The sequence below is a fragment of the Gopherus flavomarginatus genome, chromosome 3 (genome assembly GCF_025201925.1).
Source record: "Gopherus flavomarginatus isolate rGopFla2 chromosome 3, rGopFla2.mat.asm, whole genome shotgun sequence".
NCBI lineage: Eukaryota > Metazoa > Chordata > Testudines > Testudinidae > Gopherus > Gopherus flavomarginatus.
The window spans coordinates 195,105,690-195,131,878 of NC_066619.1; the positions used below are offsets into that span (position 1 = coordinate 195,105,690).

The 26,189-nt window shown below is 40.8% G+C and overlaps 1 protein-coding gene across 1 annotated transcript in view; it reads right to left on the reverse strand.

Moving 5' to 3' along the window:
• Positions 1-1,028: 1,028 nt before the first annotated feature.
• Positions 1,029-26,189, reverse strand: part of RNF150 (ring finger protein 150) — a 222,781-nt gene continuing 197,620 nt past the window's right edge. Inside the window, exon 7 of the mRNA XM_050946554.1 lies at positions 1,029-9,655. Coding sequence (XP_050802511.1) covers positions 9,537-9,655 — 119 coding nt within the window. The 3' untranslated portion in view covers positions 1,029-9,536. The remainder of the gene's footprint in view (positions 9,656-26,189) is intronic.

Here is a 26,189-nt window from a genome sequence, read left to right on the forward strand (position 1 = left end):
AATGAAGGTGTTCATGTTTAGGGTACTGGTCCAGGGAAATTCTTCACCTGATGGTGTTCTGGAGATCTGTGCGAAATGACCTCCATCCAATTTACATGTGTTCATATCTCTAACTCACCACAACTGGAAGTAACTGGCATCTTTATTGGCAATCTCAGGAGAGAGCATAGAAAATGAGCAGCTTCTAAATTACTGCAGATGAACAGTCCCGGATAGGTTTGGTTAGGCAAGATGAAGCTTGGACTACCATTATTGGGCAGTATCTTTTTGCTGGCTAAGCAGTGCTTCCTCTCCAGAGATTTCAATCTAGCTCTTTTCATATGTGCTAAAATATACTTTTAATTTTCTTAAAGATAAGTAGTTTCTGCTCATGCCATGATTCGGTATGTAGTCAACATAACCCTTGCTAAGCTCTCCCACAGCTTGGCACACTTGAATCATGGGGGCACTGATCAAGGCTTCATGTCCATGGCTGTGCGAGAGAGGAAAATGATAGCCAGGGCATCAAGCCAATTCTTCACTTTGAACAGAGACATCACATCTTTTACTTCCAGACAGAAAGCATCTGGGGAGGAGAAAGTTCCTCAGTTTAACATCTTCTCCATCTGTGCATTAGCAGCATCGAGCCCGTCTGCTGAGCATAAACATGCTTTGATTATTTTAAAAATAAAAGCAGGGGCTAATTAGTGCAGTAGATTGCTGAATAAGCCTTTCACTCTGGAAAACCTGAGTTCAAATCTTACCTGTCACAAGTAACATGAATTCAAACTTCTCCCTAGTGGATGTATTTATCTGGTGCACAATCTGTAGTCTTATCATTAGAAAAATCCAAAGGACTGCAATAGCAGCAGTCAAGTTTCATCAGCAGAACTGTTTATTTACTTTTGCCTCGCTGTAGGCTGTGCTACTGATTTCTCTGAACTCCAAACTCAGTCGGAGAAAAACTCAACAAGAAAGCATTAGAAATTTTCATGTATCAACAAAAGCTGGTTTTACAGTTCTGTTTGAAAATATGAATGACACAGTAATCAGATCCACTTTTATTAAAAAAGTTGCAATAAAATTTCTTAGTATTCACAATCTTAACTTTTATAGCTGCAATATTTAACTAGTACATAACAGAGTCTCACATATTTACATTATAACCCTCTCACAAAAATAGCCAGGTGGTACTACTGAATAATGTTTCCAAATATCAGCCTTAACACTCCAGCATTTCCCCCAACTGTCTATGCTCTTAAGCATTTACAGTATATACTAAAGCAAAATAAAAGTTTGTGCCTCTTGATTTCAGGCAAATCCCTTTAAAGATGATAGTTCACTGACTCCCATATTTTTCAAGAGATATAAAGTGCATTGAAGGGGGAGATGTATGCATAATAAAATAACGGCGAAGACTTAACTAAAAATTGAAATACATTTGCAATACTGTATAGAAAATAAAGCTTAGAAAAATGTCTTGCTTCACAAACCACTACTGCATTGCTTAGGCAGACAATTCACAGCTAGCAAAGAATGCTTAATTAAAAATTGTCTATGCAAATACCACCATGTAATTCCTTCATGGTTTTTCGTTAGATGTTTCACATATCAAAGTGAGGTTGTTTGGATGATAGAAAAATTTCTTAATGCAGAGGTGAAGGGGTAACCTCTATTACAGCAAACATCAAAGGCTCTGCAGAAATGGATTGTAAAGCCAGCTAAGGAGGCTCACTGCAAAATACACCTTCATCATAGCAGGTCTTCAGCAAAACAAAACATACATTTTGTGTATAGGAACAACAGCCCCTGCATCAGCTTTTAGGAAGGTATGAGAAGCAGGATTATGCTCTAATTTTTAATATTTCACTATTATAATACAGTTTTCTAACTGGACATAATTTCAGTAAGATACGCAGGTCTTTCTCTGAAACACAAAATAAAATACACCAAGGAATTAAATATTCTATTTTTTCCTTTTATTTTTATTTTTTTTATTGGCATTTGCTGGTACTGGTCTGCTGGAACATACATCACTAGAGAAAATTGTGGAGCCATTGCCAGAGACTGGAATATTTTTGCTCTGTTCATGAACTGCATGCTAAGTGGATGCCACATTTTTTTGTTTTTGTTTAAAAACTATTTTAAATAAAAATAATTATTTTCTGGAAATGGATGGAATGTATATTTTGACAAGTACAAAATCATTTTCAATGTTCACTAAATACAAGGAACATCTTGCTAAAAAATAACCCCTCCCAACCCCATCCCCTTTTTATATTTCTAATTATAAAATGGTACAGCCATTTCAGGTAAATAACATAAAACAGGAAGTAAGGATGGGAGTATGTACACATACAAAACACTTGGATATTTCACAACTGCAATAACCTTTTACATTCATAGCAAAGAAGTATGTTGATTCTGATGCCTTTTTAAAAGTTGTAAGGAAAAAATGTTCTCTCCTTTTTTTTTTTTTGCATTCACTCCACCGAATCACAAAGAACATAATTTGAGAAACACTGACTTTTTCAGGTGAAAAGTTCTTTCATTGGCTTTTCAATGAAACTTCACGGCATCCTTAATGCACCTTCCCCTTTTGCATTGTTTTGTAAAATATGGACCACATTTTCAGTTGCTGAAGAACTAGTATTTTTATTGGTGACAAAAATTCCCAATTGCTGAAGAGCTAGTATTGGTTGTAATGAGTAAGTCCTTTGAAAACGCTAGCCGGCAGATTAGAAACTGTGCTGCAGAGGGCGCTCTTCTCCTTAACTATCCACTTCATCAATCAATAAGTACCATATGGTACATGAACAAATTCCAGACTAAAAAGTCCATCTGGTGTTCTTTTTTCAACAGCAAAAGTATCAATTAGTTCAGGCAACAATGTGCTAAACTAAAAGAACTAGTTGTGTTGGATCAACTGCTGCTATTAGAAAAATGTCCACTAAAGTAACAGTGTCACCCTGTTCTTCCTATCGCTTATAAAATATTTCATTATTTAAATTATTACTCTAAGCAAACCAATTAAATTCTTTGACACTAATTGACCAATCTATGGTTAACTTCTTTGGCTCTCTAAAATAAATTAGTCAATGCTCAGTTTTCCTGAACAATCCAGCTGTTAGACTGTTGGCCTCATTAGTGTTGATATGAGTGCTTAGGTTACCCTGAAATCCTCAAACAACAAGTACTTTTACTTTTACTTTTACTAAGTATCTAAACTTTATTATGTTGTAACCAAAGAAGCCTCCCTCATTCTTGTTTACACTGAGGCCTCTTTGCACTGCCAGAGTGGTGTAAAGAGTTTTAGTGTAAATAAAAATCAGGGCCAATATGCAGTACAGGCCAGATCCAGGGGTGTGGGTAAGCTTCATATAGCACATATCAGGGGTGCTATACAAAGTTGGCATAAAGCTCACATTTCCACTCTCATAATCTTGTTGCTCTTCTGGGAAGATTACGGCTCTTGTGATGAGTTAGAGTAACCTAATGGCTGCTCTAAATTATGCTGCCAAATCCACCAAGGCAAAAAATGTGGCTGAGGATTGGTGTTATTCTGACCTTGCCCCCTTCCCTCTGCAACACAGAAAGCAGAGAGTGGGATGGGCTAAGAGCTCCTATATCATCTGTGTGACTCTGCAAGATCAGTCTTACACTAGAGTGATTCCCTGTGGGTTGGTTAAGATGCTGTAGGGCCAAAATACACTTGGGGTATGGTGCAAAGTGGATGCATCACACCAGAAAATCTGGTGCTACAATTTCAGTTTGTAAAGTCAGATCAACTTGGATACAGCATATATTCATGATGCTTATGGCTTGGATTTGCATCCTTCTCTTTTATAGATATCTACAGAAACATCCCTATCGGGGGAAAAAAACCATTACTAATTAAAAAGAAATAAAAATCAGTAAGTGATTATTTGCCAGTGCTGACCTTTATATGCCCAGACCACATGGCCATATCCCTGTAGCTCATTCTGGCCTATTTGCTTAGCCCTAAACTTTCCTAGGGACAGTTACTGGTTAGGAACAAGCCACCTATAAATAAAATCTGGGCAATTCACAGCTGTTCAGCTGAAATGCATTTGCCTTCGCTGTACATAACATGCATTGTCATTGCAACTCTGACCACTTGTCAAGACCAGGATTTGCATCCTGTGTTATATAAAAGCCTGTGCCCTGATCATTGCCTTTTAATCATAAATTTTCCTGGTGGAAGTAATGCAATGTATATTAAACAGAGAAAATTCATAGGGATGTAAGTCTGAAAATCTATACAAAAAAATTACTGCACTCTAAGGTTTCTACATTGAATAGAAACTGCAAATAAAATCCATATTCTGGAAAATCAGTAGCTGACGTTTGCTAATTAAGGGCACATACATGTGCAAAGCAGTCTGCAAATGCCTGTCAGGGAAATTCAGCTCTGTTTGAATAATGGAAGAATTCATAATTAGACAAGATGGTTTTGATTCAGAAGAGGAGGAAGGTGAAAAAAAAACAAACAACAGAAACCTGAGATGGCCCTAAACCAAATCTTGGTTCCTGACACCTTCAAACTTTGGGATAGTTCAAATTTCGATCTGAATCTGAAGTCTGTTACTTGGGCCCACCTCTATCAGAAATGAGATTATATCACTAACTATTCATGTAACAAGTGACAAGTTCCTATTAAAATACTAACCTCTTACAATTGCTTCCTATGGGCCAGATCCACATCTCACTGAAGTCCATGGAAAACCTCCTATAAAGGTCCTAGGTCCACTTCCTAACAAAGCTATCACCTTGGTGATAGGAACCAAGCTGTCCTCCTTGCTTTCCCCATGTATGAATTCAATAGTTTTCAATTAAATTATTAAATAATTAAAAAGCTATTAAACTAGCTTTTTTGTGTCACTGTCTCTAAGTCAAAAACTGACTAAACTTCTATCTCCTGCTGTTTTCATTACAATTCATTCTTAAAAATCATATCATTCTGTCTGTGCACATACACATGTGGATTCAATACTATAGAGACCAGGAAGATTAAATCAATTTATTCTGTCTAAAAATTATTGACCTATGATTGTCCCAGTGCTTCCCCAAGTTCTAAAACTACTGTAAATCAGAAAAAAAGTAAAATTTCATGTCAATTTTTCAGCCCCTTGCAGAATGGGTGAAACAGGGAGAATTGATGCACAGCTGGCAGATGGCACAAGACCCATATTTGTGTTCACAAACCCAATTTACACATGCAAATGCTAGTATCCTGTGAGTGCATTTTTTTCCCCAAGTGCAGGGTTTTGTCCATGCACATTTTACATGGTTCACACGCTCAACTGGTCTTTTGGAATGTAGCTTAATTAAACCCACAAAAACCATGAGAAATTCACAGTGTGGGCTCTGTCTGCCCAAATTCACATCTTCAACTGCTGATCCCTGAAGAGTCTTCAGGCTTCCTAAGTTACACAGCTGCAGAGGTTACTACTTATCCAAAGGAGAAACAACCCCCTCAGTAACAATCTCTGCATTACATGGCTGCCCAAGCCTGGGCCTTCCCCAGAGGTGAAGTCATAGTCTCTGATCAGCTCAATGGCTTCTGGGAATGGTGCTGCAGAATACTGAACAAGGTCAGCAACTGGAAGATATTTTAAAGGGTTGTGTTAAAGATATTATTCGGTATGAAATTCATCCAGGGAGGAGCTAAAGATTTCTCACCATTCACCCACATCGTGAATGGGAAATCAGAGAAACGCTCATGTGGATGAAAAGAACAGCAAAAGAGGGTAGAAGCAAGAGGATTCTCTTCCCACAATAAGAATTTTCTTTTCTTTGGCCTGGTCCACACCTAAAATTTAGGTTGACCTAGATATGCTGCTCAGCAGTGTGAACAGTTCATGCTCCTGAGAGATGTAGTTAAGCCGACCTAAGCCTCGGTGTAGACAGCACTAGGTCAGTGGAAGAATTATTTCGTCGACCTCGCTACTGTCCCTCGGGGAGGTGGATTAACTACAGTGATGGAAGAACTCCTTCCATTGCTGTACCGATTATCTACACTACAGTTCAACAGTGGCACAACTGCAGTGCCGCACCTGTAGCATTTCTATCGTAGACATACCCTTAAAGCATTGATCTGTCTCCCCAGCCAGTGACACTGTGCAGGAGGTTACTCTAGCCCTAGGAGTAGCTAGGAACTCTAATGGGCTTTGCAGCGCCAGCAGGTATGGTGATGGTGGTGAAGAGAAACAGACAGTAGACAGTTCTCCTCCCTCAGATTGTAACGCTCTATTTCCATGAACTCGCCATTTCCCTAAGGCAGGCTGACTTGTTTTCTGGACAGGAGGCAGGCTGCCTGTACAGCCAGCATCTGAGGCCCAGAAGTCAATGGATATTCAGTGCTGGACTGAGCCTTTAATACTGAACCCCAATATTAAACATAATGGTAAGCAGAAATTACAGGGAGGTCTACGCAGGGGGTAATCTCGCATAATATTCCCCAAATCTTGCAAATTCTTAAGTACATGCTTAATTTTACTCACGTGAGTAGCATCATTGAAGTCAATGGGCTATTCCTATGAGTAAAGTTAATTATCTCTATAAATATTTGTAGGATTGGGGCCTATATGTATTACAGTATACCGTTGCACAGTACGATGAGTTATGTGGAGTTAGTCTTAACACTAACTTCCCTGATTTTGTGGGTTTAATAACGTAATGTAATAATCTTTCAGCCAAAGATTCCCAAGGTGCTTGACAAATTTCAAATACAAAGAACACTATCAATCAGGTCCTGATTTAGGAAAGCATCCCCATTCACAACATGTGCCTCAGTCCCAACCAAATCAAGGGGTTAAGGTTTTCTTTCATCCCTCATGGAAGTACTGACCTCGCCTGCCTTAATGTTGGGATCATCTCAATATGGAGATGGTTAGAGATAACTGGTAATGCTCACCCTTGACATTAGTTTAACAAAAGTTTTGTAATAAAATAAATGCTTTGAGTCAGCTACACTGCAATTCATGCTCCGGCATTAAGGATGATTCTAATTGTTCTGTCTATTCATGGTCTGCAAATATTTGATGTTAAGGGTCACAGTCAACTTAAACATGTTTCTGTCAGAAACTTTTTTTAAACTTACTCTTGATCCAAGTAACACCTAAGATGACTGTCACTGGGAGAGATTAGTGAATTTTCTCTCTCTACTTCACTTTACTTTGTGTATTGAGAGCTCTTTGTGTATAATCAGTTTCCTTATTTCCCCTGTATAGCCAATTTAGGTGAATTTCATCCCTGTGCACAAGGCCTATGCATCACTTACATCCCATTTCAGTATTATTTCTGGGGCTTATGTGCTGCCTTGTGCCCAAGGATGTACTTCACTCTGTCAGTCACATTCCCCTGAGGTTAGCGTGAACATTTCACAGAGAGAGTGAACAGAAAAAGCTTATAATAAGATTTTTTTGAACCCACAAATATTGGCAATGGTGACCCGAAGCAAGTGAAGAGTCTGACACTACCTTTAGCTTGCTTTTCAAACTGACTAGATTTCCAGTTGACTATGTCCCTTTAATACAACAAAAAGATATATTTTAAAAACTGTTTATAAAAAGGTAATGGTGTGTGCACCGGCCACAGTTTTGAATTGTCATTAGCTTGGGTTATTATGCTGAAAGCTCCTAGTTCACTTGTGTGGACTAAGAATACTCAAAATTTCATCTACAAAACGAATTGAGTCATAACTGGACAAAAAGAGTCCAGCAAACCCCCTCTCTCCCTCTTCCCCACCCATCCTGTAATTTAAGAAAGAATCAACTAGCTTTTCAAAAAAAATATTGTTAAACTCCTCCTACTGTAAGACCTCACGTGCCCATGTTTCAACAGGGAGTAAATTTTTATAGTTAAAGTATGTCTGAAAAGAGGAGATTAAAATGGCAATGCTGAAATAACACAGTGGCATTTTGAGATTCTGCTATAATACAGTTAGGTGAAAATAGTTTTCCTTTCCTTGCAATTTGTATATGAGCTGTGTGCTGTTGATTCCACTGACCTGCTCAAGAGGGGGTAATGTGATACAAATCATGTGACTGTCAAAAGAAAATGTTCACTCTCTTATAAACAAGCTGACAGTACTCCTTTGCACTTGAATATTTTGACTGAAACATAAAATTGCCCCCTGAATAATTAGCAATAAGTGGTGCATTTCTGTAAGTTATAGTTAAAGACAGGCTACTAACAGTTAAAGACTTCAGTTTTGGCATTGATACGATGCCTTAATATTTAATCTATCAGCCAGAAAAAAATTGAATTCTTCTGCTGAAATTTTTTTCAGGTTCAAATACACGAGTAGCTCATCTGACTCGTATTGCCACATTCAGAGGTCTCTAGAAAGGTCTCTGAAGATTCACCTAAATCCTTGTGTTTGCTAACAATTCTGTGCAAAAATTGCACTTAAAAATATGAAGGTAAACAATTTGTCCAGCTGCTCTTGGTTTAACTATTTATTCTGGAAACTGACAATGTAATCGTCTTTGCAGTTCAGACCTTTTCTAAAAGTATTTCCATCAGCCACAAATACCACATGAGGATTACCAAGTGCCCTCTTGAAACTGCTCACTCATTGATCTGCTGATTTTTGTTTTTAAATTTAAGGAAGTACCTGATTTTAAACTAGATCCTGTCTTCCAGCCACTAACAAGGAAGTCAGGAGGAAGGCCATTAATACCAGAGCTGTCAATGGCAGAAAATATAGCAAGTACAGCATGAAGTTTAGTGCCATTATTTTTCTCTCTTACACGTTACTGTCTGTGCATTTAATTGAGCTCTGTAAGTCAAAGCCAACATAATGCAGTTTTAAACAACAAGACACCAATGTCAATTAATTGGAGGCTTCAACTCACATTAGTAAAGGCCTCTTGAAGATATAATCTCCAAGACCCACTTTAAAGGTTTTAAAATCTTAAAGAAAATAGGCTTCATATTAATAGAGAGTGCTGAAGCACTGTTTCTTTTCAAAGCCATGCATACTTCATGCAGAAATGTCAAGGCAATAATAAATCCTGGAGACAGATCATGAAATGATCAGAGAAGAAGAATTCAAACTTCCAGACTGAACTCTTGGAAAAGCTGGGGTCAGTCAGTGAAAAAAAACCCAGTGTCCATCGATAATCAACTATAAATAAACATCTTCTTTTAAAAAAACAATGAACAAGAGTAGAAAACACTCAAGTTGTCATTTCAGTTGTACACTTACGAGCCACTGAAGAGGTACAGGATTGCTTTTAAGCGAGTGGGAAAACAATAAGCTTTCATCTTCCACGTGAACAAAACAGACATATGTAGATGATGAAACTGCATCCAGGTAGACGCAACTGTTGCTATTGCTTTTTCATGACCATCTCAGAAAGGAGTGCACTGGATTGATAGTGTTCTAGAGGGGTGTATGTGTGTATAAGTGTGTGTGTATGTGTGTGAGTGTGAGAGAGAGTATGTGACTGGTCCAAATTCTAGAAAGCTGACTCTGTCCCTGCCCCTCATGCCTACCCTTTAGTTTAGTAGGGTTTTCTGCTTGTTTTTCAGGATTTCACCTCTTCGCAGTCTTGGTCGGTGGAAAGCTCCACATCAGACAGTCCCACCTCCATCGCCATAATCAATGATATATCAGAATCACTGCTGACTGCTGGCTCCTGTTCACCTGGAAGAAGACAAGAAAAGGGACTAACGTTCAAGTCTTTATGTCTTGAAGTTTACCACAGTCAGTTTACCACAGATATTTAAATCCAGAGAGAAGCCCACAATCTAGATCCAAGCTTCCCCGGTGTTTGGATCCTGGAGTCTCGTTCTACTCAATCTCTGTCTAAGATGTTTTAAAAATCAACAAACTATACCCAAGAGTGAAGTAAAGCTAACAAAAACTTCTGCCAGACTCTTCCACTTCTGAAAAGGTTCCCGTAGAGCTGCTAGTCTTCACGACCTTCCTGCTATTCTACTGAAACTTCCTCCCAATACACATCACCTACCCCACATCTCTCTCCTGCACAGTCTTTCAGGTGTACTCTGGCAGCTCCAGACCCATTGGTCCCAGGGTTTCTACCTTAATTCACCTTGATCCCAACTAAATTTAGAAACAGATCAATTAACCTTCACCTGACTGCAAGTCACCTTATGCTTTATGTTTAGGAAGACCCCACCTTTTTGGTATGATCCTGCAGCCCATATTGGACATGCATTTCAACACTCATAAAGCCAATGGGAGATCTGCACACCAAAAGACTGCAGGATCAAGCTAATATTTTTGAGGACAAATCAGAAAACCATCATGTCCTGGTCTTTGGGAGGGGATGGAGGTGACAAGGGAAGGGAGACTTCCAGAGGCAAAAGGTCACTTGGGTGGCCAACTCCAATCAACAGTGTGGATCTTTTGCAAGAAGGTTGCTGTTTCATAATTGCCACTATAATTAAACAGATTTGACAGTGTTTCACTGTTATGAAACAGTGTAGTTAAAGTTGTGGTAGTTCTTCCTTTCTAAACTTCATTTCTAGAGCTGATGACTGAACCACAGAATCTGACCTAGACTGAAATTTAAAACAAAAAGTCTAAAGGTGGATGTGAGATTGTCATGAGGTCATGAAATGGTACCTCAATCAAACCACAAAAGCAAAAAATACAGTATGATTTACCCTCAAGTAAACAAGTACAATCCCTTTTCATCCTGTTCTCAACAACTGCGAGATTCTAACTGTGATTATTAAAGAAAAGGTGTGTCTATTGTTGCTTGTACTACCATCAGACTTGATATTTTGGCAAGAAAAATTAAGAACAGCTGAGTTAGTGCATACTCAAACAGTTACTGCATGCTATTTCCTCCCTGCAACTTTTCACCTTCGATTTGTATACATGTTGTAATTGTAAGACAAGTAGTCTGACACACAAGTATATCTATCTGTATAAACTCATCTCTATCAATATCATGGTAGCCAAAAGCTTAAATATTACTACTGGAGGGAAAAGGAGTACTTACTGAATGAATAATCTAGAGTGCAAACATTAACGGATTTTAATTACATTAGATTGTTGGATTATTTGTTAGATCAAACAGTGAAAAAGTATAAAGGTATATTTCACTGAGAACGCAAACATCATCTTTATTAATAAAAACTGCCTAAGCCTGAAAGAAACTTTCCAGATTATTGGTATATTAATGTATTTTTCATAGTTTAGAATTTTTAAATAATAAAATGATAATCAAAACAAACTGACATAATATATTACATTTTACATTTAATTCCATTGTTTATATGGTTTAACCACATTAAAAGTCAGCTGGAGGATTCTCAAGACAAAAGTAATTTTAAACTGAACTAGATGTGAGGTAAAGATGAACTAGCTGATTTATACCACTTATACACAGGTATTCTGAACAAACCATGCTGACCCTTCCATACAGATGTCACATCATCATCTAATATGTTTTTCTGGTGCTGTTTTTTCCAGGGAGAGATGGCAGGACCTTGGCAGTCTCCAGAGCAGGAAGACAGAGCAGTGATGATGGTAGCGCTATGACTCACCTACAGACTTCCTAACATCCCCATGTTCAGAGGTGCGAGAAATCTTTTCAAACCCGTTCACTTCTGTTCTGTAATAAAAGGCTTATTTTCCTTTGGCAAAAAAAAAAAAAAATCACAATAGGAATTGAAATACACCAGGTAAAATTAATCATCGTTTAAAAAACAATAAGCTGCTGCCTAAGTACGGTCATTTTACAATGACCTTCCTTGTTACGGAAATAGAATCCAATCAGATTAATGATGCAAGGGGTCATAATAATTAACACGGACAACGCTTCAAAGATGTAAAGTGCTACGTAAGTGCTGAGCAGGGCCGGCTTTAGGCCTATTCCACCAATTCCCCCAAATCGGGCCCCGTGCCTAAGAGGGCCGCGTGCCCAGTGAGAATCCCTTCCCTGGCTAGAGGCGCCTTTCTAATTTTTACCTACCTGGCGGCACTTTGGGTCTTCAGTGGCATGTCCTTCACTCGCCCCGGGTCTTTGGTGGCACTTCGGTGGTGGGTCCTTCAGTGCCACCGAAGACCTGGAGTGAATGAAGTACCCACCGCCGAAGTGCCGCAGAAGACTCGGAGCACCGCCCGGTGAGTACAAGCCCCACGTGTTTTTTTACGTTTTTTTTTTTGTCATTCCTGCCGGGACCCTGTCGAAACTGTTTGAATTGGGCCCCGCACTTCCTAAAGCCGGCCCTGGTGCTGAGTAGCATTAAGATTTCCTTTTTCATTCTTTCAGGGGATTAGCTCATCTGCGATCAAAGCAGAAGTTAAAAAACCCTAAAGCTGTAGCCGCCCATTTCAATACAGTGAGAAGAAGGTGGCAAGGAAGAAATTAAGGTTGTGGACAGCCCGGAGTTTTGTCTAGTTTCTTCACAGTGACACTGCATTCCACTTAATGGGCTCAGTGCTGAACTTCCTTTGACAGGTGAGAAGAATGCAAAAGAGCAGATGGATCTCTGTGCATTTAGTGCCTGCTCCTGCTCTGCTAAAGCAAAGAGGGTTGCAACCACTGACTGCAATAGGCATTGGCTCAAACCCTATAAAGTCAGCCTAAGATACACCAGACACTGCTTAGTTTTGTCAGCTCTCCATGTACAGATCTGGCTGTGACCAGGGTTCCTGCATTGATGCTTTCTATGCCAATATGGTCAGTGTTCCACTCAGACCTGTGCCCATATATAAGTCTCTCAGGAAATATTAATTGTTTACCAGTTGCATCATTCGGGCTCCCCAATGAAGCATGGACTTCCTAGCCATTTCTTTACCAGACGTGCAATAGCACTGACAGTGCGTTTTGCAGAATGGAGTAAACAACTTTTGCCTTAACTGCATGCTCCAAACACCTTAGTAGTATTTGTGTGTTCCCATTTCTCAGGTCCTGTTTGTGACTACAGTGATCAGAAGTCACACATAGCCCAATTTACTAAGAGTATTTGTGCATTAACACAACATTATTAGCACAGCTTTATGTGCCTGACGCAGTGTTGCCAACTTTCATGATTTTACTGCAAGTTTGTCATATTTAATACATTTTCTTAAAGCCCCAGCTCCTAGAGTCAGGTGAGAATCTTAACTTTTATTTAAAAAGAAAAAACAAGTAAGTTTCTAGCCCTTATGGCAGCAGAGAAAACTTGAAAATGTGCATGCTAAAGGCTCAAAAACAGAAGGCAAATAAAAAGAACCCCAATTTATTATTTGTAGGCAATCTCATATTTGGGAGGCTTGACTCACAATTTTTGCCTGCTTAGGGTTGACAATTTTGCTTGCTAATGTGCACTGTAACATTTTACACTTTAAATTGCAGCCTTTTGTGACTGAGGCATGCTGCTGAATGAAGCAAAAGGCATCTCACAAGCTGATTTTACCACCTACAGTGGCTAATGGTAGACCTCATTCAGAACACCAGTGTCACTTTCCTTTCACTTCCAAGAGAAGAAATGCTACATGTCACAGCATGTTGTCTTTCCCTGCCTAATTCTGTATAGGCCATTTCTATTCAGTTGTGTTCTCTGACACATGATGGTATGAAAAAGAGGAAAGAATGTTTCTAACCTATATACTGCATCTGACTTCACTTTGCTGTTACCCTAATGATACTGCTATGTATGATTGCATGTGGCCTGGCTGCCCAAACTACCTGACCCACCGAGCCACATATGACAATCTTCAGAAGTTTGAGAGCTGGTGTGCTCCTGCTGGGGCTTGAGGCTTCAGCCCTGGGGGGAAGAGGAAGTCTTGGAGCTTCAGCCCTGTGAGAAGTGCCTGCCGAGGCTCAGGACTTCAGCTGCTTTTGCTACTGCTTCTCCCCAATGAGCTAAAGCAGAGCCCCCTCCCTGCAGCACCCAGCTGTTGGTCACTGCCTCTCCACATGGAGCTTACACCAGGGAGCTGAAGGGAGAAGCCTCTGAAGGAAAGAGGGGAGGGTGCCTGGGGTCATGTGACTCAAGCTGTTGGGAGGGTTGAACTTTCAAATTGTGCCCCTGCCTTAGAAGGCAGGAGTCGTCTCTGGCGTAAGTCCCTAGCCCCATGACTCCACTGCAGGGCAGAAGCCTTGAGCTCCCACCCCCTTCCCCAGTCTGTTAGCTGGGAATGATGAGGTGTGGGGGGCTCTGGGAGCCATGGTTTGGCCACCCTGGCATATGGCTTAGTTAATATAATAGTGATACAGACAGCCTTCATCTATTTGCAGAATTATTAATAAAAATAGTGGTTACATTTGTTAGTACTAATTGCAAGCAAACTATGGACAGATAATATTTACCTTGGTGGTTTAAAAACAGGATGATTGCCGATTTTGCAGTCTATTCTAACCCTATGATTAACAATGCTTATCCATTGTTAAAGATTTGCCCAATACTTTCAATATTTGTATAGATTTTTTCAGGAAAAATTCTTAGTAAAAAGAAAGTTAGAAATATGGGTTTTTAAGGATCTGTCCTAGCTCATAACATTCTGGGATGGAATGGGACAAACAGTCTATTGTGGGAAGAAGGGTGCCTTTACAAAAAAGACCACATGTCCACTGCCAAGGAAGAATCTCACGTGTTTGCAAACAGACATTCATAGTCACAGATCTGAGACTTTTGTAATTATCCAATCCATGATCAAACCCGAATGTTTTAGTCATGCAGACGTGGTAGTTTTTGCACACCCAAAGGCAGATCGGTCCCCTTTGGTAGCTGCAGCTGATATGAAGGGGACAGAGAACAACCCTAATAAGGTAGCTGGGAACCCCTGACTGGTTTAAAGCTGTTGTAGCTAACTCTACACCACCCATTCCCAACCCCCTCGCATAATAGCTATTTGTGGAGTATGGCTGGAGCATTCCATCAGGCAGTCCTGGATCTCTGAAATAGGCCTTGTGGAGCCTTCTAACCAGTACAAGTTAGGGCAGCCCATAGGCTGCTTCTACCTATACCAGCGGCTAAGCCATCCCCAGCTGCCCCTAACTTCAGTGGGGCGGAAAGGTAGCAGAACCTGAGTGCTGGACTCAGTGGGAGCATGCACATTTTTGCCACTATGACCAGTGAGTCCACACACTGGAAAAATGGCCCCAAATACCATATACCAGAAAACTTAACTACTATAGATTGTTCTCTATGCTAAAGGGTAGACAGATAAATCTTAAGGTTTTTGCCATTTTCCCTTCTCCAGGCCTTCAGGTAGCAAGCACTCTGTTGTTAGACCCTCTCTTGAAGATGCAGGGGAAGTATTGTTTATTACACTTTAAATGAAAGCTGTCACCAAGGGTATAATTCAGCTGTCAAAAGAGTAACTCAAGCCAAACTGCGTTTTTTCTTGTGGATTAAAAACTTGGGCCACAGCAGTAAACTATTCAGTAGGAAGCTAATCTCCATTCCCTTATATTTTAGTAATGGCTCATGAACTAATTCAGCTTACTAAGGAGTCCAATCTTTCATGCACTCAATTAAACTGATGGCACAAAACCTACTGGGGGCGAATGTTTTTTTTATCGTATGACAGTCACATGAATTAGGAAGTAAGAAAAAACTTGTAGGGGGCAACTTACTTCTAAAATTATGTGCAGACAATGCTGCCTACCATACAATGTAGGCTTCTATTTGTGCTAAATACACTTTTCTTGGGTTGCCCTCTGATGTTTTAATTAATGCTGCAATTCCTGACAGAAGATAATAAATGTTTGACTTTGAAGGAATATTATATATACATATATGTCTTCAAAGGCATTGATTCATCATCCAGTCAGACAGTTTACAACTACAGAGTTTATTACATTACTTAGGTCAGGTCTTCAGCTGGTATACATCGATCACTGAAGCCAATGGAGCCCTTCCTCTAAAAATCTAAACATACACTGTATCTGACAGGATCTCATACTGCCATCTCATGAAACTCATCCAGATTCAAAACTGTTTATTTTATGTAGGGGTGGAATTAAACCTGCCCCGCCCCCCCACATACACTCTCCATCTATGGGGAAGTTTGGATCCAGAACTAGACAGAGATCCCAACTTTGCAGTTTCTGCCCATTTCTAATTTGCAGCTCAAATTTAGCTTTAAGGCATTACCTCAGGTTAGGTGACATATGGAAGCAACCTGCCCCAAAGGGAAATTAAAGACAGAATTGCCTCTTGGAGCCCTGGGGGCCAGAAAATATGGCTGCTACACCAACCTTTGTCCACTGTCCTCCGTGTCTGGTCAGCTTTTCTGGCTGGCGTAAAGAAGAGTGGACGTTGATCTGCCTCCTTTCCAGAGGTTAGCTTGAACAGCATTGCTAACTCTGCAGTCTCAATGGACTCACTGAGCCACATTCTGCTCAGTATAAATCCACATTAACTCTGCTGATGTCAATGGTATTATTCTGGGGAAAATCTGAATAATCTTGATGAAAATCTGATCTATTGTGTTTGGCCACCAAGCAGAGAGGTAGGACTGAGAAAGGAAAAAAATACTCAAGCCCTCTCCCTCCTTTTCATACCCAGAGAGGGGCCAGGACCAAACTAGTCCTTTATGTATATTACTGTCACCCCTCTGCTGAGCAGGTGCAGATATTGGGGCCTGGCATGTTGGTTTTCTGTTGCAGAAGACTGTCAGTCCTATGGAGTTAAGGTATTTTCTTAGTATACATTATATACTCTTACACTATATACTCCAGTCCTGCAGCAGAGGTGGTCACAAATGGCACACAGGCAACCCCATCTTTCAGAAATCTTAACCAAGGCAGCAAAGCCCAGTTCCCAGGAAGAACTTATTACTCAAGAACTGATTTTTGTTAGTGAGATTAAAACGAGAGTTTATTGTTCACCACTCTCAATACAACTGCATCACAAAACTAACAACTACACCAGATTGTACCCCGCATACCTGCTAAGAATTTTTTTTTTGTAAGAGTATGCTTAACAGTGCTATCTGGTGACTCCCTTCACAACAGTAGCAATAATGAATTTAATAAAACTGCATGCTAATGAGCTGTTGGTAGAGGTCTCAGTTACAAACTTGCCCTGGGGTATGTGTGAGGGGGAAGTATTATAAAACTTCTAACAACATGTTTCTGTACACTGGAGCGAACAATGTTGATGGAGACATTTAAATGTCTATAAAAGGAGAGCAAAGGAATGGGGGAAATGCTTCAGAATCCAAGATACTGAGGAAAATGCTGAAGCTGCTATACAACCTCTGAGATAGGGGATATCAAAATCTTTTCGATGGTAGGGAAAATATCAGGAAAATTAGCAAGAGCTATGGAGGTGGAGACTAGAATCTTTTCCATACAAAATCAGACTGAGACCTAATTGAATGTAACTACTCACAACAAGACTCTGGAGCAGAGATGGCCCATCTGTGGCTCTGGAGCCACATGCGGCTCTTCAAAAGTTAATATGTGGCTCTTTGTATAGGCACCAACTCCTATACAAGGTACGGGGTGGGGGGTGCTGATTGGTAGGGCTGCCCGTGAGTGGGAGGCACTGGGAGTGAGACGGGGGAGCTGATGGGGGACGGGGGCTGCTGACGTATTACTGTGGCTCTTTGGCAATGTACATTGGTAAATTCTGGCTCCTTCTCAGGCTCAGGTTGGCCACCCCTATTCTGGAGGATAAAATGACCTGTATAGATGACTGAAAACAGAAGGTGCAAAAATAAAATTGTAGGTATTCCTGAAAAAATGGAACATAATGACGTGAAACAATTCATACTAGATACAATCTCACACTACCATCAACTCTTTGTGTTTGACTTGTGTACATTTCTGGGAAATTGGGAGAGTCCATAGATGGGCCTGGTGAGTTTCCATGAAGAGATCAAATATGGGAGTGAGCTCTCAGTACAACCAGGGAGCAAAAGATATACTGAATGAGAAGACACAAGATTGTTTCTTCCACGAATTCTTGCTATATATGAATCCTTGATGGAATTTCTCTCTCTTAACTATATGTCTTGCATATAGACTATATGAGCCTGATCCCAACTATGATATACCAGTTTTATGCCAGTATGATTCCACTGAAATCAGTGTTGTCAACACTGTCATGGGCACAGACTGTTAATTAAAATACTTCCTTCTAAGTGTAGTAGATGCCTGAAAGACACTTTCACTTTCAGTGTGTCTGATGTAAACTTGATAAGGAGTCATAATATAGGAGTAATAACTCCCTAGTAAAATCAATATGCTATATATGGAACCATTCTGACAATTTTTGATTAAGTTGAAAAAGATGTGTTGAATCCCTGGAAGAAATATCTAAAGGCAAAAAAGTTTAGGAAGTGTTCTCTCAGAATTTAATTTATATTGGAAATTAAGCTCTAGGGATTCAGAATGCTCCAGAAGTGCTGTAAAATATGTTACTGTGCAGCAACCAATTATGTGCATGCAATATTCTAAGGATTTGGATTAAGGGTCCCAGAACCAATTTCTCACTGTTTTAATACTGGATTAAGGCCTGATTTTTTTCCCCTCTGTTCTTAACTTAGTTTCAGCTACCTCCATTTTGAGTTCCAAATCCAATATCCGTAAAGGAAAATAAATCAATTTTCTTCTACAAGGGTTAGATTACCACATACTGCAATCCTCAGAGGAATCATGCCCATGGGTTATAGCTATGATTCCTGCATAAAGTACATTTTACGCTATCAAAAGAGCAATATATTGATGCCAGACACCATACAATCATGTCTTTCCTGTTGTCCCACCAGAATTTGTGACTGAAAATGTGCCCATATTGTCTTTTTATGTTCAGTTTTACTCCTAGGGTGAAATCCTGGTCCTAACGAAATCAATGGCAAAACTCTTACTGATTTCACACTTAGTCTTTATTTACTAATAACATGATGATGATGCAATAACACTCCTTCACCTGCAGTAAACTATGTTCAACCTGCAGAATTGGAGCTGAGTGAACCCAAAGAACTTTAGTTCTGCTGTTCTCGACAAAGATCCATAATCCTGACCAGGAATTCATATTGCAGCTATTCTATCTGAAAGGGCTAGTGGAGCATAGGGACATTTTCTTCTGGCCAGCCACAAGGGGAGATGGCTGTCTTCTTCCCACTGTCCACACTCCAGCAATGGGCTCCCAGAATGCGGGGTACTGTGATGTGGAGACGATGATGTCTGTGCTGTGACAGAAGTGTCTATCTCAAATTCAATGTTGGGTTTATTCTGAGGGATGTAAATGCAGATGATTTGGACAGATTCACGTTTACGCCCTAATCGTTCACCCAGTCTGGTAAAACTATGGGATATTCGTATCAAATGATGGTGCTACATCTAGAAGAATGGTGTTGAGGAAGGGTAGGTGGAATAGGGAGAAGCCAGCACTGTCTCCCAACCCATCTTCCCGCTATTCCACCTATCCTTTCTCAACACCATTCTTCTAGGATCCATTAAATCCTGCACACTGTGGCCAAAATTTTCAAAACTAATGTTAGGTTCTTAAATCCATATTTAGGCTTCTAAACAACAATAGCCTGTTTTTTATCTGCAGCTCCCAAAGGGATTCGTGGGTGCTTAGCATTCCTGAAACTAAGGCTACTTATATTTAGGACCCTAACTTTAGACTTTAAACTATTAGGCCATGTGTTACATTGACTTTACCCCATTGCCCACCCAGATTGATATATTCCACACAAATTCACTGACCTACCATGAATATTTAAATAAGTGAATGTATTTTCCATGATAAGAAATGTTTAAGAATACAAAAGGATAATCTTTTACACAGGTGCTTAATAACTCAGGCAAGCATGTTTCTAGGTCAATTGCCAGAACAGTCCTGATGTACTACTATGTGCTGCCATCTCAAACAATAAACATCAGCATTACTGGTCCTATTTTAAGACAGTCTCTCAACAATGAAATACTTTTTGTTATTATTTTCAGCTATGGTTGAAAAACAGTAACAAAACTGGATTCCTTACTCATGGAAACAGTCGCATCTGATAACCATGGGACCTCTCAAGTGTGTAAAGGAAGCAGGCTTTAGTTTAAAATCCACCCCGTTCTCAGGAAAAAGAAGTTCTGCAAAAGGCCTACTGAGATAGAAGTCAGGTGCAACACTGGGAAAAGTTACATACATTTGTTCCCCACATTGTTCACAAAAGACTTCAAGAATAATTGCACAGGAATGCATTCTATTGTGAATAGAGGATCAGTTTTTATACTACCTCAGTCCGGCCCTTCCTGAGCATACTGAATTATGGAATATATTTGGCATTGACTATCACCTACTAGCTGCTAAAGGGTATTGTACAGATCTCTTTCATGTATGCTCTCTTCTCCTTCAGCCATCTCAATGCCTTTTCCCATGCTGTGTCCTATGCCTGCAATGTCTTCTCTGATCATTTATGCCATACTATTCTCTTCCCTCTTTTCTTGTTCAAGTTGTGCTTCAAACTCACTTCTTTCCAAAAATTAGTCACTTCCCCACCTTCCCAAGACATTCCCCTTTCTCGTGTGTGTGTGCGTGCGCACGCGTGCAATATCCTAAGTTTTAAAAAAAAATCTTAAAAACCAGAAATTCCATCCCATGGCATCATATTAACACCCACATGGGTTGTTAGCAAGATTGGAAACTTGAGACCCACCACATACACTCCCTGCCACTTGAGCTAATGGAGTAACTGATACCAATAGTATGGCATCTTCTATGTGGACCAGCACTAGAAGGGGATGGGATATTTGGCAGTAGGTTTCAAAGATACTTGCTAACAGCAGAGGAATGGCGAGACCTACTGGGCACACTCTTCTGCCCTTTTTCCCCATGCTGGATCCCTTTTGCCTCATCACCTCCAAACTGTCCTTGTCCCAGTCCTGTCTCTTCCCTACCCCAGCTCCTTGTTCCAGCCTCATTCTCCTAACCAATCCCAGTCTCTACTCCCCAGGCTTCTTTTGCTAATCCCTATCTCCTTGGCCAGCCAGTTCCACTATTCCCATTCAAGTCCCAATCTTCCCCCCTCCACATATCCAGTACCAATCTCCTTGCCCAGCTAGTCTCAGTTCCCAGCCCCTTCTTCGATTGCTCACTCCTCTCCTTGCTGCTCTGGCTCCCAGTCCTAGCCTTCCTTCCCAGGCTCCTCTTCAATCTCCCTCCTGCCACTCCCTCACAGGTTCTCTTACCCAGCCCAATCTCTTTGCCTACCTAGCCAGGCCCAGTTCTCCCCCCTGCATTACAGCTCATCAGATCTGTCTCCCCTCCCACTGTTCCCACCCACTCCAGTTCCTAGTCTACATGTCCTTCTCCAGCAAGTCCCAGTCTCTTCCAGCTCCTCATCCAATCTCAGTGTCCCCGCAGCCAACTGTCTCTCTGTCTCAGTCTCCCCTTGATTCCAGTTTCTCTTCTCTCTCCAATCCCAGTATCACCACATTGCATGTTCCCCTCGACTCCCTTCCCTCCCCACTGCTCCACTTTTGTTCTCTCAGCATTTGTCTAAGGCAGCTTTCTCATCCATTCTGCCAAGGTGACAGCAGGGGTGGGGTCTCTGAGCACACACAAGAGATAGGCTGCCTGCTTTCAGTTCCACCCTGGCCCAGAACAGTTACTACCACTGGCTTTGTCCCTGTAGCCTTGGGCTGTACTGGGCTCAGTTGCTCTGTGCAAATGGCACATCTGCTGTCTGGTCACCAAGGTTACTGAGGGAGGTGGTGGAATCTCCTTCCTTAGAGGTTTTTAAGGTCAGGCTTGATGAAGCACTGGCTGGGATGATTTAGTTGGGGATTGGTCCTGCTTTGAGCAGGGGGTTGGACTAGATGACTTCCTGAGGTCCCTTCCAACCCTGATATTCTATGATCTATGACATGTAGGATCCGTGAGAGGATGGAACATGTTCTATGAGGATGGAATCCTACGAAATTTTAAACTCTAAGAAGTTTCTACTGAGCATATGTAAATTGTGATTCTTCAAAGGGTTATTACTAGGCCAAATTTGGGCAAATTGTGATCCTTCAAAGGGTTATTACTAGGCCAAATTTGGGCACATTTTCACAGGGATGGCAAAGAGGCTGCTCATTGCCAATTTCCAGTCCCTGCTCCAAAGCCTGGGGATGCTATAAATGCTGAAAGGGAAGGCCACCAGACTTTTTTAGCATGGGAAAACAAACAGCTGAATCATTTGGGCTGAAATTTTCAAAAAAATTCAACCTGAGGCAAACACCTGGCATGTCATTTCATCCCAAATGGTTGAAGTCTGGCAAAGTTGTAAGCAACTGATAACAGGGTCTTATAATAAGTAGTGTTGGGCAATCTTAATTGGAGATGCTACTAGTTCCACATATAAAATCAGGAACATACATAATGTGCAACATGTGATACAAGAAAACCTGCTTTCTTTATTTTGTGTATATTTCCCTCCTTCCTTTCCCTTTCCCAAATGTAATTTTTCCCTGTGGCATGGCAACATCCCAGATCCTGAAAACACTTTTACATATCTTTGTAATGTTGCTGAGAGGCATAGTCCCATTGAAGTTAACAGGATTACTCATGTGCATGAAGTTATCCAGTTGCTTAAGTGTTTGCAGTTCTGATACCCTAGAGCAGGATTGTGCCTAACCCCTCCATACAGTACACCCAGCCACACCCATTGCATGGCCATAGACAGAAATATCAAATGTTAACGGTTACAAGTTGGGCATAAACACAAACCGTTTCGTCAAAAGAGACTGGTGCCTTATTTGCCATTTTTTTAAATGAATGGCAGGATCAGCTAGGTGGGTCTCCTGAACACAGAGTGCATGTCTGGAAATGCCATCTTGGAAACAAGAGCACAGCTGGTCCACTTAGCAAGCTGACAGGCTGCTATGACGGTTCATCCCTAAGTACTATGTAATTCACTTCCAGCTACTGCAATGTTGTAAAAACCTTCAAGATATTGACCTATTTAGACTTATCTAACTATTGCTGTGTCACGTCCTGACATTTCACCGATAGCTTTGTCAAGGGTGATTTCAGTACATTTAATACACATACTATATATACACGCACGCACACCACCAACCCCATGGAGAGAATCAAACAGATGCTATTGAAATCAGACCATTTTAATACATAAAACTTTGCAATTACCTAAGAAAGCTGAGGGATGGAGATCTGAGGGCCCAAGAGGGAGGGACTTCTCAAACACTGAGTGAGTCGTAAGAAGCAGCTGCTGAGTTATACCCATAAGCTGGAGTGTGGGAAGTCCCATGGGCGAGAGGATCCTGCAGGAGCAATGGCAGGGAAAGAAAGGCGCACCTTTTATCCCCCACCCTTTTCTGATGCCCCCTCCTGGGACCCTTTCACACTCTTATCAGCTCTACTGTAGCTCCTCAACTCTCCACCTCCTCCAGCCAACACAGTGATCAGCTCAAGCAGCTCTTCCAGTGGGTAGGTGCCCAGCTACACAGTCTCCTGGGGAGGCAGTGCCCCAGAGTTGAGTGTCGGGTCAGCAGAAGCTCCATCACCAACATACCTGGCAGCTAGGCCCAGCCCCCCATCCAGAAAGAGCCTCCAGCAACAGCCAAACAAGCCACAGCACCCTATCCAGTCACAAGAAACAGCCATCTAGCTCATTCTCCTAACCCACTGCTTGGACCATGTCACCCTTCTCCTTTCATCCCTCCCGACTCCCATTTCTCTGTTGCATTGACTATAAACTGCTTGTCTTCACTTTCACATTGCCCATCTGACCCTATCATCTTTCATTCCCTGCTGAAAGGTCAACTCCTGCCTCCATTGCTGGCTTAAATGTTAAGCAAGCACCTTCCTGCTTTCTCCCAGGCTGTGCCTCACACTTGGGAGGAGCTCCTCAAACATCCACAACACTACCTCATTATTCTCCTTAACACTCTCCTTTGCCAGGATGCCCACAACCACCTTGACAATGGTTATGTCACTGGTGTGCCTACACCACTGCCCACTGTGCTGACCACAATGGTCTCCTTGTTTCCTAGTATTCCCTGTCAGTGTCTATATATCTGTTGTCTCGTGCTTAGATTGTAAGCTCTTTTGGGCAGGGACCATCTTTTTTTGTTCTGTGTTTGTATGACACCTAGCACAATGAGGTAGTGGTCCATTGTTAGTGCTCGCAGGGGTTATGGCAATACAAATTAAAAATAATAATAAACCTATGTGTAGTGGTTGGTTATAGATTATGAATCATTTATCACTATATTACAACAGTGCAAGGATTTCTACAATAGCTAAGCTAAGAAATGAGTACATGTGTATGCCCTGTAGAAAGGGAGTAGAAATCTCTATCTGTGATGCATGCCACTTAAAAAATATCAGTGATAGGAAGAGCGAAATAAAGGTAGTGATTAATATACATACTCCCATATGAACTACTAGTATTAATATATGCTACATAATCTATAGTATACTGCTAGACTGTTAAAGATTTTTTTTTTAATCCCAAAGTATAAGGTTCCAATCACAGTTTAATGTGTGTATCTCAAGGTCAGAAAGATGAAATCTAATTGCTACTGTGGCTATTTTATTTTATTTTATTTATCCTTCTGCAAACACGAGGGGAGAAAGTTCTTGATCAAACAAGTTTACAGCCTTGTTCAGACACAGCATACATTGCATATGACTGAGTTTGAGGTGGCAAAGGAAACTTTTTTAAAGGCTTCATGGAAGAAGCACTTTTACAGGAGCCTTGGGAGAATGAGAAAAGTGGCACTGGGTGTACAGTTAGGTGGACACCAAGCACATAGATAAGACAAAAGGATGATTACATACGGGGCTGTAAGGAGGGAAGCTTGGGTGAACAGTAAAAGGGTGAAAGTAATGTGATACCTCTGTGAAAATGTAATGGAAATGTCTCTTGCATTACATTCTGGCTGTGGATCACAAATGCTATCTTTTTTCAAAAAGAGGGCCACCACTAGCAATAGTCTATAAAAGGTCAATTTTAATTTAGAAATTAAATTTTGACTACGTTATAGTTCATGTATGGTGAGAAGTCATTTTTATCATGTGAACTTTAGGAGTGCTGTGGCACGTGAAAACAGAGCCCTTTTCGTTTAACATCTGTGATTTGTTACCCTGCCACCCCCAGAAAATGAATAGCTTGTTTTGAGGGCAATTCTTGTTAACTCTTCAACTATGAATGACTGTAAGAACTGTTGTTAAATCTGGTCATATATGCTTCTGTTGGCAATGTGTCAGTGATTTTCAAATCTGCCTCAGTGGGTATATTTTACTGCATAAACTCTCAACAGCTAAGGTCACTAGCAAAGTATTACCCAGGAAAATAAGGTACCAGCTTTTCAAGAGCAAGTACTGAGAAGGTCTCATACACAAACGCATAATGGAAGCATGTGTGGATCATGGGATTTAGTGTAGTAATATGTACATGCAGAGAATAATATCATCATTGGTGGCGATGCTGAATTGTTCCTGATTCAAGCAAACAGAAAGGAAAGAAAAAATATATCTATGTTGTCTGAAACATGGCATGAGTGTCATCTCGTTCCCAGTATTGATCCCACATACCATCTCCTGTATTACTAACCAGAAAATAAGGTAATTCCAATATATATTAACTTAGGGGCAAATTCTGCCCCTTTCTTTACAGTGTAAAAGGCCTAACATGCAATGGAACTGACCAGGTCCTGCTGTCCAGGGTGTGTATAAAAACATGGAAGCAGTGATGGGGATGTGGAACATCTGCAAGGCGTGCAGTCAAGAACCATGGAAGCACCCTGTGTAGTTGTGTTTGGGAAGGCTAGGCAGACTGGATATGTGATCAGGGGGAATCCATCTGTACACAGATTCGCCAGCTATTTATTATCCATGCAGCACATGGTTCAGGTAGAATAGAAATTTACTGCATCCTGAAAGTTGTAGTAACAGCTCTGCTGCTGAGCTGTGGCCTCCTTTTCTCCCCACCCCAACTGTGATAACCATCACACAGCCCTCTATAGGCTACGGGCTGATTTGCAAGATTAGGCCCTGGATGTAGAATGCATATATGATTCACCACATCTGACCATTTCAACTCTCTATCTTGTAAAAATGTCACTCATTAAATGCGCTTAACCTATTATACAACAGGCAGGCATAACAAAAATAAACTGGAGTCATTTGACTAAAGTACAGTATTTAGATTAAAGGTCAAGAGTCACAAGTCCATAGAAAAAGAAAACATACAAGAGAAACCTCAATGGTAGATGAAAAAACTAAAATGAACAATAATGAACATTCAGTTTGCC